At 44.2% G+C, this 19,757-nt stretch overlaps 1 protein-coding gene across 1 annotated transcript in view; it reads left to right on the top strand.

The window, feature by feature from the left end:
- TM4SF19 (transmembrane 4 L six family member 19) overlaps positions 1-19,757 on the top strand; it is a 296,020-nt gene that overhangs the window by 143,060 nt on the left and 133,203 nt on the right. The window contains exon 4 of the mRNA XM_078667357.1: positions 9,821-10,010. Within this exon, the coding sequence (XP_078523483.1) occupies positions 9,821-10,010 (190 nt within the window). The remainder of the gene's footprint in view (positions 1-9,820; positions 10,011-19,757) is intronic.

The raw sequence follows: 19,757 nt of genomic DNA, 5'->3' as shown, positions 1-19,757 counted from the left end.
TAAATGCTTGATCGGTATGTGTGCAGCACTAGATCAGTGCCTGCTAACTGTGGTAATAAGTATGAATGGCCTGGAATCGCTAGATTACCAGGACTCTAGTGTGCACTACTAAATGGAATTTTCCACTTAGACATTATTCAAAGCCTTTATCATTGTTGTATTCAAATGTATTCACAAAGTATACATGGTATTCATACATACATTTTCAATATCGAAAGGTCAAAACATTATATCAACTGTATAATCTTTACAAGACAATTTTTCAAAACCCAATGCATTTCGGGGTTGAAACCCCTTCGTCGGGGGTCTAAAGAAAGGAAAAAAGGAAACTTCATTACTAATGATGCCTTCTTAGTTATTACATTGCTTAATTGCTTAAAATTTCTAGGTTGCTTACCACTAATTAGAGGTCAGTCGTTTCAATATCAAACCGCTCGTACCATTGTACTAAGGGTGATCTAAATTAAAAATTAACAAAATTAGAGGGAAGTTCTCTTGATTTTAAAGGTAAAAAATTTTAGTGCCACTGGCCTATAGAAAATTTAATGCTGCGTGACTGAAAGAAGTGAGAATGTTACCTGTATCATATTTGTAGGTAATCTGTAAAGCAAGATATTTGAAATACGTGAAAATTTGACTGAAGCTCTGAGCATGATTGCTCATACTTAATATTGTTAAGTACCATACTCTTCCCCTTCAAGTTTGCGCCCAGGCGATGGGCATTGAAATAAGACAAAATAGCTCACCTATAAATCTTGGTTAGAGTTGCTTATTTGGCGAATCTAGAAAAGACCAAGCAGTGAAATAAATGGGTATTTGCTTGAGATATAAGTTCCGAATTTACGAAGGACCTCAGTCCTTGCTTTAGTTGAAAATTTACCTGTGAGCCTTCTTAAAGTTGTCGGCGGTCTCGCGTGTGTTAGTCACGTCCAACACACTAGGAAAAAAATGGAGGGGAACCGAGATGAGTAAAAAATATATCAACTAAAACGGAACAAACACGTGAAACTGCCAGCGTTTTCTTTCGTTTTCCCTTACCAGTTGTACTGAAAGTCCTTCCAGCAACTGTGTGCCCGACTCGATTGCCCAGAAACAGGTGTTTCCCTCAAGCGGTTGTTCAAATGCCTCGCACGCTATCTCAGCTCTTTAATGTGTTCATTCACGAAGGTACTATGGTGGTAATAGATGAGGGACTATTCGTATCATGGCGAAAAACGGCCGCCATTATTAAAGAGGTAAATACTACCTTTTGAGTTGGCAGTGAAATAAGATAGTATTCTGTGTAAATAACCAATAAATTGATGTCTCCAGTATTCGCGTCCATACTGAGTTTCAAAGCAAAGTCTAATCCGAAATAAGGTTGCCCAAATTACTATCGCACTATCTCCGTTTTTTAGTATGTTCACTCGTTGTGGTGACATGGTGGTAACACACCTAGAACTATTCACGTCATGTTAAACACGATTGCCATTATTAAAGAAGAAAACTAGTTCGTTAATAATTGCGGGTTATACGCTGAGAAGTGGAAAATAAAAGATTCGAAATTTAAATCTCTCTAGTTTGAGGTGAATGGGGACCTTATGGATTATTTTCTAATATAGCATGGAAAGCTCGTTCATTAATATATCAAACATTGCGATGAAATGAACAGTGGAGAATTGATCCTTGAAACATATACAAAAACACAAAATATAACATTCTGGCCAGTATATATTACTTTCGTGCTCTGCCTATTTACATTCTACAATATTACCGTCTACAATTTATCTGAAACAAGGTTCGCTGTAGCGCTTCTTTGAACTATTCCTGCATGTTGAATATGTGTGTGCCACCGTGTTATTGGAAGCCCTTAAGGTTCAGTTATTTTTTAGCATGAATAGTCTTATTTGTTCTCAAAGAAAACATGCCATTTCGATCTTATCATTGAGACCATTCGGGACCATTGTCTGCATTTTACGAATCCAAAAAGTTTCTCGTTGAAGTAGAATTTTTGCATTATCCATGCCTAGACGTTGAGGTACAAGTTCTATTATTTGAAATCGCAGTTGAGCGATTGTATGTCTCATCTCAATCCAATGCTTTGCAAGCGGAGAAGTGATATTTTTATTTCTGATGCGACTTTTGTGCTCAGAGAGTCGTGTTTTTAATTTACGATCAGTCTTCCCGATGTAAAGTAGTCCACAAGGACATTTTATTGAATACACTACGTGCTCTGAATTACAATTAGCTGAATTCCTTCTCCTGTGCATGGGTGCAGTAACGTATTTCCTGTTATGACATTATTGCAGTTCTTGCAATTGAAACATCTCATGGTTCCTTTGTAAATTCCTGGGTGCAGACTCTCTGCTTCACCTTCTTTGTGTTTGCTTAAAAGTTCTTTTAAGTTACGGGATCTTTTGTACGCGAACAGCGGCTTATGAATGAATATTGTCCCGAAATCTTTTTCAGCTTGAATTATTTCCCATCTTTTTTGTATGATTCTTTTTATTTCCCTTGATGCTGTAGAGAACTTTGAAACGAAAACCATTCGTTTATTCGCGACCTTCTCTTTCTTTTGTAGCAATACTGATCTTGGTATTGTCTTGATTTTGTCGATTTGTGCTTCCAACAGTTTTATGGGGTACCCCCTATCTAGATAACGTTGTTTTTGGTGATCCATACTCTTCGCACATTGATCATCATCAGTTGATATTCTCTTAATTCTCATAAATTGAGATATAGGAAGATTATTTATCAAATTTGGTGGATGAAAGCTTCCATGCAATAGTGCTGTGTTTTTATCTGTGGTTTTTCTATGCAGTTTGGTTTGAATTGTGTTTCCTGATATTTCCACCATGACATCAAGGAATGGTATGGATGTGTTGCTCATCTGGCTTGTAAACTGTATCCTTGGGTCTACGAGATTCAAGCTTTTGATATTCTGTTGAAGCTCTACGGCAGATTTTTTCCAGATGATTATGATGTCATCAATGTAGCGTTTGTAGTATATGATTCCTTCCTTCCAAGTGCTGTCCTGTAGAATGTAATCAAATTCAAACTTGGCCATGAATATATTTGCATATATACATGCTCCGGGAAAACCCATGGCTGTGCCACTGAGCTGAATGTAGAATTCTTGTTGCCATGTGAAGTAGCTGTTGATCAAACAGAATTCCAAAAGTTGCATTATTAAGTATTGAGTTTCCATTGGTTTGTCTGTTGCGAGCAAAGCCCACTCCATCGCTTCCAGTCCTAGTCGGTGAGGTATTGATGTGTATAATGATACGACATCTATTGCACACAATATCAAATCCATGTCATCTTGTAACTCAATTGCTGCTATGCTTCGCAAAAAATCAGATGTATCCTCCAAATATGTCGGCCATTCGTGGATGAAAGCTTGCATGTGCGTGTCTATGAAGATGCCTATGTTTTCAAAAATTGACGAACAACCAGACACAATAGGTCTGAATGGGGGGTTACACAAGTCTTTGTGCACTTTAGGCAAAAAGTAAATTCTGGGTCTTCTCGGAAATAGTTGTCTCAAATATCTCTTGGTATGGTTATTTATCCAATTTAGCTCCTCTGCTTTGTTTAGAATTTCATCCAAAGTCTGTGCAATTTCCAATGTTGGATCTTGTTTAAGTTTGGCGTATGTTTTGTCGTCGTGTATATGTTCATTGCCTTTTTGGATGTAAAACGTCGAGTCCATAATTACCAGACCTCCACCCTTAGCTGCCCTTTGGATGACAATTGTTTTGTTTTTAGCCAAGGCACATATGGCGCTATGCTCTGCTCGTGTCAAATTCTTTAAGTTGCTTCTGTATTGTATTTTATTCATATCCGCTTTGACTAGAGTTTCAAATGTGTCCAAGCTCTTATGCGACACCGGAGCCATAAAGTTACTTCTAGGCTTAAATTGCTCAGTGGTATTATCCAGTGTTGTGACTGGGCTCAAGATGGTGAAGAAATATTTTAATCGCAATGTTCACATGAATTTAAAGAAAGCCACTTCAGTTTCAAGTTCATTGGTGTAGTACGTACTTACAAACGAAGGTCCTTTGTTTAGTAATTTCTCTTTGAATTTAGATAGAGGATAGTTGGAGATGTTTATAACTAAGTTCTGTTCTGACTGCGCAAACCCGTCTTCTTGGCCAGCTCTTTCTCCTTTTCCTTTGCCTTTTCCTCTTCGCGTCTTTTGTCGCCAGGTTGTGACGACTCCTGATCTGGAGGTTTGTGTTGGAGCGGACCCTTCTCTAAAAAAGGATCAAGTGGTGATGTGGGTGTCAAATCCACCGTTGATTTTTGTCTGCGATTCCTTTGTATGAGCCTGTTGTTGATTTAAGGGTTGTCTTGAGGTACTCGCTTCACTGTCTGAAACCACACTCTCTTGTGATGATGTTGCTTGTTGTTTCTTACCGGTGTAGCGTCTGTTGGCATATACCTCGGCCCAAGTGTATGCTTCATTTAATTTATAATCAATTGTATCGCGTTTAAACTTGCGTAATTTTGTCTCCTGCAGTTCTTTTCCATATTTGTCCAGTTTTATCTTATGTCCTCTAGGAATTTGCTCCATGGCTCTTCCTCCATTTTGGCGGATAATTCCTTCTTTACATTGAATATCTCCTCTTCAAATCGCTGATTGTTTTGGCTAATTCTTCAACCAATAGAAGGATCAGATCCAAAGAGCATTTATTTAGTATTTCGAACCATTTGTTCATGAATTGTGGGTTATTGTTCAGTCTGTATAACATTGGCCGTATGGCAAGTCTGAGGCCTCTCGGGATTCGTTTAACTCGGTGGTACTGAATAAGTGTTGATGCATGCAATCGTTGATTCAATTCTCGTTTTGATAAATACTCAAGTTGTTTCAATTGTTGTACTACAGATCCTCCTTTGGCATCAAAAGTTTTGGTTTCCTTAATAAGTTTGTAGATTTGAGCTGCTTCATCTTGTGTGTAAACCTTGGTATTTGCTCGATTATCGGTAATTGCTGCAATTGTATCAAATGACATCTTGGCGGTGGTGCAAATAACCCGTGTTTGCAGTAGGGTATCAACGAATGAATAGATGTGGGTATTGCACTCTGCTTAAATAAAACTTAAATGCTTGATCGGTATGTGTGCAGCACTAGATCAGTGCCTGCTAACTGTGGTAATAAGTATGAATGGCCCGGAATCGCTAGATTACCAGGACTCTAGTGTGCACTACTAAATGAAATTTTCCACTTAGACATTATTCAAAGCCTTTATCATTGTTGTATTCAAATGTATTCACAAAGTATACATGGTATTCATACATACATTTTCAATATCGAAAGGTCAAAACATTATATCAACTGTATAATCTTTACAAGACAATTTTTCAAAACCCAATGCATTTCGGGGTTGAAACCCCTTCGTCTGTCCTCTGTGCCATTTCATTTTCCCCTCATTTCTTGTGCCCTCTGCCCTCTGTTCCACTAGTATTTTGTGCCTTTCTGCCCTCTGTTCCACTTAGTTTTCCCCTTGTTTTTTGTGCCCTTCTGCCCTCTGTTCCGCTCATTTTTTGTTCCTTTCTGTCCTCTGTTCCACTTGTTTTTTGTGCCCTTCTGCCCTCTGTTCCACTCGTTTTTTGTGCCTTTTAGCCCTCTGTTCCACTTGTTTTCCCCTCATTTTTTGTGCCCTTCTGCCATCTGTTCACTCTTTCCAGGCATTCTTAATGAGCTATGGTTTGCCGTATCTGTTCCTCAGAGATTGGCAGAGGCTATGTACCCCACGTATTCTTTGGTTTCATTGGCTTCTTCCTTCTGTTTCAGGGTGGCTGCTTAGAGATGCTGCAACAGGTAATGGGCCAGGTTGGTTGTGTCTAGATGATATTCCACCTGCCAATTGTATTCCTGGAGCTGAAGCATCCATTTTTCAATTTGTGGCGGTGGCTTTGACGAATTCCCTCTGAAGAGTGGAATAGGGGTTATTGTGAAGGATGGTGACCACAAACCATTGGCCATAAACCTACAGATGGAAGTGCCGACACCCCGGTGTATTGCAGTTGCTTCATTCTACATTTGAGAGTATGGCTGCTCTGTCTCCGCAAAGGACTGGCATGCAAACACTACTTATTTCCATTCACCATTATCGGGTCTCTCTATCAGCACCACTCCTAGTCCTACAGATGGAAGTGCCGGCACCCCAGTGTATTGCAGTTGCTTCATTCTACATTTGAGAGTATGGCTGCTTTGTCTCCGCAGAGGACTGGCTTGCAAACGCTACTTGTGTCCATTCACCATTATCGGGTCTCTCTATCAGCACCACTCCTAGTCCTTTCAGACTGGCATCAACCACAATGCTAGTTTCCTGCTGTGGATCATTACATCTAAGTGATGTCAGCTAAAAGATCTGGTTTGGGGCATGGAAAGATCATTCTTGTTCTTCTCCCCAGTGCCACATAGTTGCTGACTTGGTGAGCTCCTGAAGAGGTTTCATCAAGGTGGTCAGATCCTGTACAGAACAACCACAATAATGGACCATGCACAGAAAGCTACGGACCTCAGACATCATGGCAGGTCGGACTGCAGCACTTTGATGTTGTGTATCGTTTCAGGATCAGCACCACCCCCTCTGGTGAGAAAGTATATCCAAAGAAGCTGAATAATTGCTTGAGCCACTACATTTTGCTATGGTGAATAGTGAGTCCTGAGTCTCTTATCCATACGTGGACAATCTGCAGCCAATCATTGTGTTCTGAGACACATTTCACATTCACCAAAATGTCATCACTGACATTCACTACTCCCGGCAGGTCCACCAGAAGTTCTCGTATCATGTTCTCAAAAACTTCTGCAGTGTTAGAGATGCCAAAGTTCAATCTTTGGTATTGCCACAAACCCATGTGAGAAAGTCATAATGTATCTTGACTCCTCTGCTAGAGGGAGATAATGGTAGCCAGATCTGAGGTCCACCTTTGAAAACCAGCACGCTCCACTCAGCGCCCTAATCACGTCATCAATGGGTTAAAATGATGTTCCCTTTTGACCCTCACATTTGGGAGCCTCATGTCTATACATATGTGTACCGCATCCTGTTGCTTTGGCTTTCCGGTCACCACAATGGGGTACATTGACGGGGTGGGTCCAGACACCGTTTCTAATATCCCGACGGCTTCCTGCTTTTCCGGCTCTTTGTCAACCTGAGACTCATATGGTAGGAGATTCTCTGGTGTTGCAGGGCTACCTACTGAACAGATCGTTTAATATGGAGTTTTATTTCTTTGCCTTTCAAACCCCTGAAGTCTTCAAACACTTCAGGGAATTCTGCTAAAATGTGTGAATCTCCTTTTTGATTAACTCCAAAGGCAAATGTGATGATTCCAAGTGCTTTTACCATTCAGCACCCCAGCAGTACGCCATGACCCTCCGCGTTTACAGAAACGAAAGAATTGAGGGATTGGGACCCATTAGTGATGAACATTCAGAACTTCCTTCTTATGATGAGGGGCTTACTCTGCCTGCATGCCAAGACTTTGATCGACGTTTTCTGGAGGAGCTATAGAGGTTGTAGCATCTAGTAAGTTTCTGTAGATAGCAGGTTGAAGGATGCTTCAGGGTCCACAGTTGCTAGTACAGAGTGTACTCCCACCTGTATCAGGCATTGTTCTGAGTGTCATTGAGGTTGCATTGCCATCCCGGTCGTGAACCCAGAGTAAACGGTGTGTTCGGCGTCTTCATTATCATCAATGTTGCTGTTCTGTTTGTGTGTTTTGGACACAGTATTAACAGTGGAGAGGCTTGCTTTCCCTTTGCTGGGGCGACATTCTTTTGCAAAGTGTTTGTATTTTCCACACCCTGCACACTTCTTACCTTCTGAGGGGCAGTTGGTTAGGTGGTGCATGGAGCGGCCGTGATACCCACAAGGTCTTGGTGATGATCCTTCTGCTTTGGGTTTCTTTGGTGTCAATGAAGGTATGATGGTGTTGACAGATTTGGATTTTGCAGTCTTCTGGAGGGGAGCTTCCATATGTGAAGCCCTGGCTTTGGGCAGTTCTTTGGTTCTGCCTATGGTCAAAATGTCCACAAGGGAGATGCTGTAATCTTGTGGGATGCGTTTGTTAAGCTTTGCTGATGCGCATCCTTGAATGATCTGATCTCGTATATTTTCTCCCCCTTCATTGGCAAAATCACACATTCTCATCAAGTCTTTCAGCCTAGTGTAAAACATATCAATGGACTCTTTTTCTTGCTGCCTGGCCTGGCAAAAGATGAATCAAATCTTTCAGAGTCCTGTTTAGCCATAGGTTTGAAAAAAGCATTGAGTGTGTGTTTTCAGGGTCACTTCCATTGGTGTCTTAGAGATTCTGGTAATGGCCTTGCCTCCCAGGTGTAGTATCATTCCTGTTGTCAACCACCTCAATCCCTCGAAAGTATAGCTCAACCCTCTCCACCTGGACCCTTGCACAGATGGAGCAGCTTCTAAGAATGGCTCAATGGTGGGAATGTTCACCATTATAATGATCAACGTGCTCTGCATTGAAGTGTGGATGAGTGGCACAGAGATCAGACTGGCATCTTCTCCCTTCTTCTGGGGAGACTACACCAAGCGAGACTTGATGCCCTTTGGGAAGGAGAACACAGTTATTAAGCCTTCTGCCTCTGGAGGGGCAAAATGCTGGAACAGCCTATGCAGGACTTGCAGGGGTTGACTCACCTTACTGCTGGGCAGGTCAACCTGGATACTTGAGAAGTAGTACTGTGCATCAAATGGTCCCCTGGGAGTCTGGATGTCTGGGGCAGCACCATTGAACAGCTGATAGGCACTTGAGCAGGAGCTCACACCATGCCCCTGCCTCTTGGCCCTGACTGCGCAGGATCACCCCAGCCACTCCCTGCAGTGCTCCTTCCGCCTGGTCTGCATCGTCTAGCCCCATACCTCAGGGTGCTCCTCATGGAAGGGGAAAACAGCAGGAGCGAACTTCTCTGCATCGCTCATGCAGGCGTGTTGTTCCTGCAGCACAGGGTACACTTAGCAGTGGTCGTGCACTGTTTTTCACAAAAGCCTTGCCGCACGGCACTAGCAGCACACCCTCTTGCAGAGCACACGACCACCGCACAAGGGGGTACACCGAAGAGAGGTGACATGGACGGAGGGCTTGACCACCCTAATCGCCAATTGTTGTGTCGAAGGGCTTCACCAACCCACTGATCAGTGCTGCTTCTTCAGGTAGCAGTGAAGTGGCCTACCACATGTCGGGCCTAGGACAAAGGGGACACAGAAACAGGGTGTGTGTCAACCAGTTCCATAACAGGTGGTCTCTCTCTAAAGACCTTGCCTGCCTGGACTCTGTGGTCTATCCACCCCCACACCAGTTACATCACTGGCGCAACAGTACCCAGCTCTCAAGAAAAACTGACTTTTTCTTCTTTTTGGGCTGATTGGGCTTCTCTCTCAGCAAAAGCAAGGCAGGACCCCTGACAGCTGTAGCTTGTCTGGGGGATTCATAAGAGGCAAAAGGAGCATAGCAAGAGAATGGAGCTGGTTTTATTTCAGCCTATCTTTCAGGTAAGGTAGAAGACAAGCATTTTTATCCAGACTGGTTGCTTCACATGAGGCAAATAGAGTGCTGCAGGAGAATTGATCTGTGTTTTTTCCAATCTATCTTTCAGGTAAGATGCAGCTCCAGCTCCACTTCCTATGTTTTCAATGTAAGGGTGCTAATAGTAGTATTATGCTGCCAAAATGTGTTTATCCACACTGTTGATAATTTTCAACCTCACCATAGCAACTATCATACTTTTACCGTGAACCATGACCAACATAGCCACAGGTTCTAGCTTTTCCAACTGAAACACTGTCTTTCACCTTTTCAGTTCTCCCCATTACCTGTTTGACCACAAACTCTGGGACTCGGTTTGCCTGGAGCCACAGCAGATTGTCCCATGGAATGTAGGATTTTTCTCCATCCTCTGCATAGCTGGCGCACTTCAGAGCCTGCTTTCTGCTATCCAGATCATCAATAGTCTCTTTGGTTGCTTCTGTGGCTTGTGCGATCATAATAAGGTAAGAGTGAATCCTTATGGCCCACTTAATTCTTATTCCTGTAAAGGCACCCTACATTTGCTGAGCCTGCCAAGTTCTAGGCGTACCTTATTTATGCACTATGCATTCAGGGTACCCGGATGTGGTGTTTAAAATAGCTCATATCTTATTTTTATTTTTTAATGCTATTTCACAATATGAATGTTTATTTATCCACTTCTAGGCAGATCAGTGCTAGCGCTTTTGGAGTGAGAACTTAAGTCAGAACTAGGGGCCAGATGTAGGTGGCCCAATACCGGTCGGTAACGGCCGAAATTACAGAATTTCGGCCGTTACCGACCGGTATTGGGCATTTGGGATGTAGGTGGCTAAATTTCAGATTCGGTAATTTAAGGAATCGGTAAATTACCTAGGGCCAGATGTAGGAGCCAAAATACCATTCGGTAATGGCCGATTTCGGCCGTTACCGACCGGCATTTAAGAAATGGCATGTAGGGGCCCTATTTTACCGATTCGGTAAATTTACCGAATCTGTAAATTTACCGAATCTGAAATGTAGGGAGCACTCAAATGAGTGCATTGCACAGTTAAGGGTTCGGTATTTACCACCAAATAAAGGTTGGTGGTAAATATCGAAAACCTTAATAAAAAGCAATTTTGTGATTTTTTTACTGTGCCATCTGGCAGACATACATGCCCTCAGGGCATGTATGTGTGCCACATGTGCACACATGCACTATTCAGGGGTGCAACAGGGTGTCAATGTGACACCCTGCCACCCTTGAACATGGTCCCCCTATTACCAAATCGGTATTTACCAATTCGGTAAATACGGAATCGGTAGTTCCCAATCATTCCTATGGGCCTCCAGGCCCATAGGAATGAATGGGAATTACTGATTATCAGCCTGATTCATGAAGCGAAATAGCGCCCGCAATGGCTGCGAAAACGCAATTGCGGGTGCAAAACACGGAATCGGCATTCAAGTACGAAATAGCGAAATCGCTAAAAAATAATAGCGACCGGAATAGCGATTACGCTGTAAAAGTCGCAGACTCCGGGAAGCCGAGCATTAGCGATAATGAAATAGCGACCAACCACGGAATCTGCGAATTGAATAGCGAAACGCAATATTGTCTCAATCGGCATTCATGAAAGAAATACATTAGCGAAAAAGCGCTAAATCGCACATTTGCGCGGCGCAATTTAAGGACAACTCAAAGCAGGTGGTAACCATAAAAGCCATGATTAACCAAATTTTGAAAAACTGTTAGCCAATCACCAACAGGCCCAGGCCTGACCAATCACACATAAGGACATTCAGCAGCAGCAATAGGCGTTCCACAATGCCTGGGATGTACATGGTGGTGAGGCGGCGAAGGCTACAGCGAGCAGCACGGAGGAGACGCATGAGGCAGGCAAGGATTTACCGGCAGCGGGTCACCTTGCTGGGGCAAACCAGAGAACAGATTTATGCTAAATACAGGCTGAATGGGGAAATGATCACCTGGCTGATACAAGAACTCGACCCCATCATGCAGCACCCAACAAGGCGAAACAATTCTGTGCCCACACATGTGCAGGTATTGTGCAGCCTGCACCTCCTGGCATCCGGCAGTTTCCAGGGCATAGTAGCCGCTGCTGGGGGGATATCCCAGCCCACCATGTCACGCTGCCTCCACACTTTTGTTGACGCCATGCTCACCCAGCTCCACCGGCACATCACATTTCCCACGAGCCAACAGGATTTGGACCTCACAAAACTACAATTTTATAATGTTGCCCATTTTCCCCATGTCCTTGGCTGCATAGACTGTACCCACGTAGCCATCTGCCCACCAGCTGGCACGGAGTATATGTACCGCAACAGGAAGTCGTACCACTCCCTCAACATACAGATGGTCTGCAATGCCAAGACCATCATCACTGACATTGTGGCCCAGTACCCAGGGAGTACCCATGACTCCTTCATCTTCAGGCACAGCGGACTCCACACACGACTGATCAGGGGAGAGTTTGGGGAAGGACACCTACTCGGTAAGTACACTTTGTCGACAATGTCACATTGCTATGAAGTAACTGCGCTGCACAGGCAATCAACATCTGCTCCTCTCATACAGGTGACAGTGGCTACGCCCTACGGGAATACCTCCTGACCCCTTACCTCAACCCTGCCACACCTCAGCAACGCCGCTACAATGTTGCGCACATCCGGACAAGGAACTGTATTGAAAGGACATTTGGCCTGCTCAAGAGCAGGTTCCGTATACTGCACAAGACAGGTGGGGCCATGTATTACAGTCCTGCAGCGTGCTGCCGCATTGTGGCTGTCTGTGCAATGCTTCATAACATTGCAACCAAGCGCCGGATACCAGTTGACATCTCAGGCAGTGAATCTGAGGGGGACGACCGGCCACCAGCACATGCGCACCATGCACGCGGGGAGAACCCAGCTGAAGGCCACAGACGTCGCAACCACATCACAGCTAACAATTTCTAGCCCACCCCCTTCCCCCACCCCACATATCACAATTGCATGCAAACTGTAATGATTACACAAGGCGTATGTGTGCACCAAAATAAATGTATTTGTTATTATCACAAAAAATAATGCGTCTTGGAAACAACTATTTACAAAATGCAGTATTCATGCATACTGCATGACACGGTCCATGGCAGGCTTAAGTTCAGCCTACGCCTGTGTCCCTGACACAATGTCATTGGCGCCTCCGGCGCACAATTTGCATGCGCCTGGGAGGCTCCTCCTCCTCCTGGGCAGCTGGAGCAGGCGTAGCCCTTGTGCTGCGCCTAGGTGGGGGGGCCTGCGTGGCAGAGTGGCTGCTGACACTGGAGGCACCCTCACTAGCATCATCACCCCCCACAATTGCCGGTAGCACAGGTGCGTGCAGTGCGGTGACGGCGGTGGTCAAATGCTCCAGCACCCGGGTAATATCTTCGCAGCACTGGACCAGTTGGTGCTGCTGGGTCAGGGAGCGCCGCGCAAGCAGGGTGGTGGCATTTGCCGAGACATAATTGGAGCGGCTGTAGGTGGACAGCCGGCTCAGCAACTGGTGGTGGCGCCTGCTTGCAACACTGCGGTGCTTCACCAGCGCTGCAGTGTTGTCTTCCATAGCCGCCGTCATGCGGTCCATGGCCGCCGTCATGCGGTCCATCCTCTCCCCGACTCCAGCCACATTGCGGCCTGTCTTATGGAGCTGGAGCTGGATTGCTCCCTGCTGCTGGGACTGCCGCTGGTGTATGCGGAGCATGCGCCGCTACACGCTCAGGCAGGCATGGAGATGCCCATTGCCCCGCCTGCTGTTGGGCCGCTGTGTAGCGGATGTGGCTGGGCCAGATCTTATTGGCCGTGCTGCAGGTGTTGTTGCAGCTGGTGTTGCAGGTGCCGCAGCCACTGGAGGCACATTGGTGGGGTGCCTGGCTCTGGCAGACGGTGGGCCTGCAGGTGTTGATGCAGCAGAGGCGGGGGGCCTGGCCTTGGCAGCCGGTGGGCCTGTAGGTGTTGATGCAGCAGAGGCGGGGGGCCTGGCCTTGGCAGCCGGTGGGCCTGTAGGTGTTGATGCAGCAGAGGCGGGGGGCCTGGCCTTGGCAGCCGGTGGGCCTGTAGGTGTTGATGCAGCAGAGGCGGGGGGCCTGGCCTTGGCAGCCGGTGGGCCTGTAGGTGTTGATGCAGCAGAGGCGGGGGGCCTGGCTGCTGGTGTTGGCGCTGCTGCAGGGGCTGGTGGCTGTGTCTCAGGTAGGGATTCCTCCTCCTGGGCCTCCTCATCGATCAGCAGCCTCTCACTGTCACTGCTGTCTCCCGCACCTGTGAGGGTAAGTGGATACTCATTAGGTGCATGTGACTGTCAGACGTGCAGATGTTACATGCATGCTGGGTGTCATTCCCTGGGTGGCTGTGTATTTGCGCACTTCGGAACCTTTCTGGCCGCATTGTGGTACTACTACATTGTGGACATACTACGTCTCCCACAATGCTTCAGGGCATTTCCTGATGCACAACATAGGCATGACTAAGGGCCAATGAGTGAGCCTATTTGGTCAGGGGCGGTCATAGGGGACAGGGTCGCAGTCGCATGCCACTTACCTTGGGTGTCTTGGGTGGGGCGGGAGGAGTCCAGAGGGGTCACGCCAACACACGCCTCCCTCTCCAACGTGTCCTCTACCTGGTCCTCCAGGGGGGTGTTGGGTGGGACAGTCGGTCCACCACCTCCGGTGTCCGATGCCTCACCAAGGCGCTCCGCAACCCTCTCCTTGGCACGGCCTCGGAGGTCGTACCACCGCTTTTTGAGTTCCTCCAGAGACCTGTCCGCAACGCCCACAGAGTTCACACTGGAGGCAATCCCAACCCAGATCCTCCTCTTCTCCTGCTCTGGGACCCTCCGGGAGTTGGCACCAAACAGCTGGTCGTGGTTGGCCACCACCCCTTCGATGAGGTTCTCCAGCTCCTGTTCGGAGAATTTCAGTTTGCGCTTGCGGGCAGCGCTGTTGCTGGGGCCTGGCTGGGGTTCCTCCGACATGGCGGTCGCTATTTCGGCGGGGTTGTGAGTCGCTAACGGCAGTTTAGCGGCAGCTTTCGGTCTTCAACACTCGACTGATAGCGTCACTGTGTTGTTTGGGGGTGGGATTTGGCTGCTTCCTGGTTGTGATGTCATCACGGTGCTCGTAATGCGTCTTCCCGTTTTCCAGATCCCGCGAGATAGCGACTCGCATTCCCGATCCCACGGGATTGCGAGTCGCTATCCCGTGCGATCGGGATTGCGAGTCGCTATCCCGTGCGATCGGGATTGCGAGTCGCTATCCCGATCGCAGGTAGCCGGAAATAGCGATTTTTCTGCGTTTTTTGTCGGTCGCTAACGGCTTTAGCGCCCGCGTGCGAGTCGCTATTTTTTCCCCGAAAAGTACATGAATGCCGTTTTGCGTTTCCTCAATAGCGAGTCGCTATTAATCGCTATTAGGGACACGCAAAACGGCCCGTACATGAATCAGGCTGTATGTATTTACCGAATCGGTAAATACAGATTCGATAAATATCGATTCGGTAAAATTGACCAAATAATTAGCTACATCCCATTTACCGATTCTGAAATACCGAATCGGTAAAATTTGGTATTTTAGAAACGGTAAATTAGGATTACCTACATCTGGCCCTAAATGTACTTTTTCACTTTACCGACCAGGCAAAGTCTTTCACCCAAAACAAGTGTGAGTGCTTGTGAAACTCTCCTGCATGGTTCGCAATCACAAGAGGGTAGAACCCCTGAAATTTTACCAGTTGCATTTCAGAAGATTGAGCCTGATGACATTTAGCTTGTGAAAAAGGCCTGATACATACCTGAACATGAAGATTTTTGTGTGGAAATATATGTTAGTCCCTGTTTTTCTTGGAAGGCCTTTTTATAGGTGCTATTTATCATAACCAATTAATTCCAATCCCTGGATACCTGATGTTATTGGGTGTGATAAATAGCACACCACACTCCCGGGCACTCATAATCAGGTAGATAGTCTTTCATATCAAGAAACACAATTCCATTGGCGACCTACGCAGCAAAGATATTACCTCTGCACTCTTGACATTGGTTGTCTCAGATGTAATGAAAGGAATACTAAGAACCATGGATCACAATCTGGGCATATCCCACCTTTCTGCTTGTTTTTCACTAGGCAAATACCACATAAAATACATATGTACTTTGGTTAGAGGATGTCTCTCACAATATTGCTTTTAATGCTTTTAAGAGATGGTAGTGATGGCCCTCAGGACTGCCAGCTCAATAACCATACTCACCTGGGCCCTTAAACATTTACGCTTTGAACTAGTAGTCCTGCTTCTACTTGCAGCCTATCAGTACTTTGATTCCTTTTAGGACTTATACATGTAAACCATAACTTGCCAATCCTTTGTCACCTATGCTATAAGTCCTAGGGATTGAAAGGGTGTTAGCCTAATAAGTAGTATTTAACAAATGTACCTGTCCTGTAATAACCACAGACTCATGAGAAGTTTTAAACACTTTATCTATGCAAGTTTTGTTGAGTCTTTGTCCATAATACAGTGAACATAAACTTCACAAGTAAGAATATGATTAATAGGACATAAGGTTTGCAAGAAATCACAGTAACACCTTTAGACATTGGTACCTGGAAAGGGTGAGAAAAGGAAATAGCACAAGGACATACCACATGGATTATTTTTACCTAAAATGATGTGAAGACCAACCCTGGCCACGGGCTGGGGCAAAGATAGGGCTCCCGACTAATCAGGTGCCCTCGGGACAGGACAGGTGCAGATCAGGACAGGTGACCTCCGCTAACTGCAACGCCAGCATCACAACCCTCTCTAAGCCACATTAGGTACCCCGACTGGGTAATTGATATATCTCCCTCAGCAACACCTTGATTCTTCTGACAGAGTGCTCCGCCAGCACCTCTGCTCTCGATCTCCTATAGCATGCGTTGGGTCAGTGACATGTCAGCTACTCGGACAAGTCGGACAAATATCTCTAACTAAACCTACTTTAGTTATACCATTTCCAGGGCAATGTACCACCGCTTAATGTTGCAAATCTATGTGTTCTCCTTCAGTGATTGGTCAGGAAGACGAGGAGAGGTCATCACACCATACTAAGATTAGGTAATTTCTCATTGAATTATATTGATCAAGTTCCCACCCATAATTTATTTTCCCATGCACTTTTATTCCACCCAACAATATTGGTTTCAAATTGAATACATTATATTTGATACAGTTCATTTTCTTTCCTCTCCTGAGGTCGAATGGACAATTTCCCAGGAACATCGTGGGTAAGATGAGTGTTGGCAGGCATTCAATGACAGTGACTTCAGGATTTTCAATGATCATCTGCGCAGACACAGCTTTTTCAATATGGTGTTTGTGTCACTCTTGGGCCCAAATATGAGCTAATAACAAAGTTAAAGAAAAACAAATTAGAATACAAAATATAAATGAATGCACTGTATACCACTTATCCCTACTCTAGCCCCATTATTTTATTTATACTATAGCATTAATAGTTAAGCAGAACAAACACAGTTTAGTACAAGCAGCAGCAGATGCTTAAATGTGTGAGACATGAAGTGGCCATCTTGGCACTAGTGCGCAGAAGCAATAAGTTCCCACTAAAAGCACAGATACGTCACACCACGTAGATGTGGCAGACGCATGTGCAGAAGAGTGCCCGCATTTTCAGCAGCCATTTTAAGACACTCGTGTTACTGTTAGTAAAGGCACATAGTAAAGCTTCCCCTAGATACTAAATATGTTGGTTAATGCAAATATTAGTAAACAAAACATGTTGATTAATTAATTATAGGCTATTTTGAGAGGGCTGAGTCTAAGCAAGTTTCTGTACGTGCGAAACCTTGCTCCATCAATCCCCTCTTTGATGATATTTTATATCATCACTAATTACGGAACCAGATGCCTACTTTAGTACTCTCCCAATTATATTTCCTCTATTTCTTTAGGATTTCATTTCTCTTTTCTTTTGAAATCCTTTCATTCTTTTATAAATGTCCCCTTTCAACTCCTCCATTTGAATTTCATCTAATTTTCGTTTCTTTCTGTTCTCATTAACTGCATACCTTTTTCAGTTTCTGCAGCATTTGCACCAAATCATTATCACCAAAATTAATAGTGATATTCCCATTATTGGCATCAGTACTTTACCTACAATGCTTCTACCAACATTAGAAAGCCAACTACCTCCTGAGGTGAGACCATCAGTTAGTCTCTCCCATGCACTATCAACCTCCAGTGGTTTCAGTTCTTCTTCCAAATGAGTAATACTTCTTATATACTTTCCAATTTCAGTACTTTTATCCGGTATGTAAGTGCAACAATGTTGCGCCTTCAACATTCTACAGACTCCTCCCTCTTTTGTCAATAATATATCAAGAGCAAGTCGATTTTGTAAAACCATTGATCTGATCGCAACCAATTCAGTATTGATCAATAAGAATCCTCCAGAAGTGTCAGTCGATAAGTGATCCACCACTGTAGACAATTTACAAATTCTTTGTGTATTCAGAATTACTCCCACTGAAGATATCAATGCACTAAATATATCACCTACAATTTCTGAAAAACGAGCTCTTTTATGTCGTGTTAGTTCATTATAGTTTTCATTGCTTCCAGTGATTCTTTTTACATGGTATACCTTTGGGAATACTATTCCGAAATAGCAACTCCTACACCAATGATCAGGCAACTTAAAATAAGCTTAGTTCTCACAATTATAATAGACTCCAGGAAATACTGGATCAGTTCTCCCTTTTAGTCCCCAACCTCCAACTATGAGGAAATTGTGTTCACATTCACTGGAACCGATGAATACATTGTTATACTCCGTTTTCTCTCTATGAAGACAGATTTTCCCCTTCTTTTCAAAATCCAGAGACATAGCAGCATGAGTCCTGCCAGTTGCCATAAATTCTTCCCTTTCAGTCCATTTGGGTATCTTGGGTTTTGGTTCAGTGGCTTTTCTATGGAAATCCTGTCTCCTTTTCTCTACTAAATTTAAATATATTTTCTCTTCTTCATATAATCTACAGGTTAAGTTGCTTTGATGTGCTTCAGCTATATCTATTGTTTTCATTGTTAGAGAAAAATCACCAAAGAACTGGGCATGTTTAGCACTAAGGACAGGGTTCATTTTTACACGTATAGGAATTTCAGGAAAAATGACATCTAGGTTATAATAATATTACTGTAACCTTCCTGTTCTATAAAACAAACTAGTTACTATACACCAGGTAATATCTTATGTCAGTGGTAAATGATGGTAAGTAACCCCTTCAGCTACTGATGTTGGTAATTTCATACAGACATAGCAATCACTAATTTTCATTGCCTCTATATAATGTACTGATAGGTTAGCAAACACATTCATCTCTGTTTTGTTTTTATTTCTAAAGTGATGCATTTCTATCTCATCTGGTGCTTCTAAGTCTACTCTATCTTGTTTTTGGTGTGCTACCTTTCCGTGTATACTAGTGTCATTCTGTTTATCAACCATCAAGTAAGGTATTGCTATTGTCGGTCCTAGCCATACTATAAGCACTAATAATACACTACATATGCATATTCTACAGCATGTCTTTATACAATTTATTTTCGAGTTTCCAGTAACTCTAGTATCAGCCATTTTTTAATAAGGAGTCTTTGCCCCTCTTTGTAAAATTTCACACATAATATTACCGTAAATTTATCTCAAGTTGGTCTCACTTATTCGATAGACTGATCAGCAATCAATTCTTCATCACTTTCATCACTGATTTCCAGATTCTCGAATTCTTCAAGAATAACTTTAGTCTATTCAGGACCTTTGAATTTATTGTTCAGCCTTTTCAAGCATGGACTTCTTCGTCTTTGATTACTTGTTGACGGATCAATTCAACTGGTTACTTCATCCACTTGTTCAGGTTCTTCATTTATTGTGACTAGGCGATATTTCTGTCTTTTAAGAAAACCAGGCCATTTACCGCCTTTTCTGAGTCTTTTAGCTGGCACTGTGCTTTCAGTTTCTTCAGATGCTCTTTTGTTTTCTTTGAGTTGTGGCACAATTTGATTTTCATCGTCTTCAGGTATCCTCTCTATCTGACCTTGTCCAGGGCCTATTACCGTTGACGTTTCTGCCGGGATGGGTTCTTCAACACCAGTCTGACCTGGTTCAGGATATTGCTTTGTTGGGCCTGGAATTTGTTCTTCTTCCTGAGCCCGTTTTACTA

The sequence above is a fragment of the Lissotriton helveticus genome, chromosome 11, assembly GCF_964261635.1.
Source record: "Lissotriton helveticus chromosome 11, aLisHel1.1, whole genome shotgun sequence".
Lineage (NCBI taxonomy): Eukaryota > Metazoa > Chordata > Amphibia > Caudata > Salamandridae > Lissotriton > Lissotriton helveticus.
This window is presented reverse-complemented; position numbering and strand designations above follow the sequence as displayed.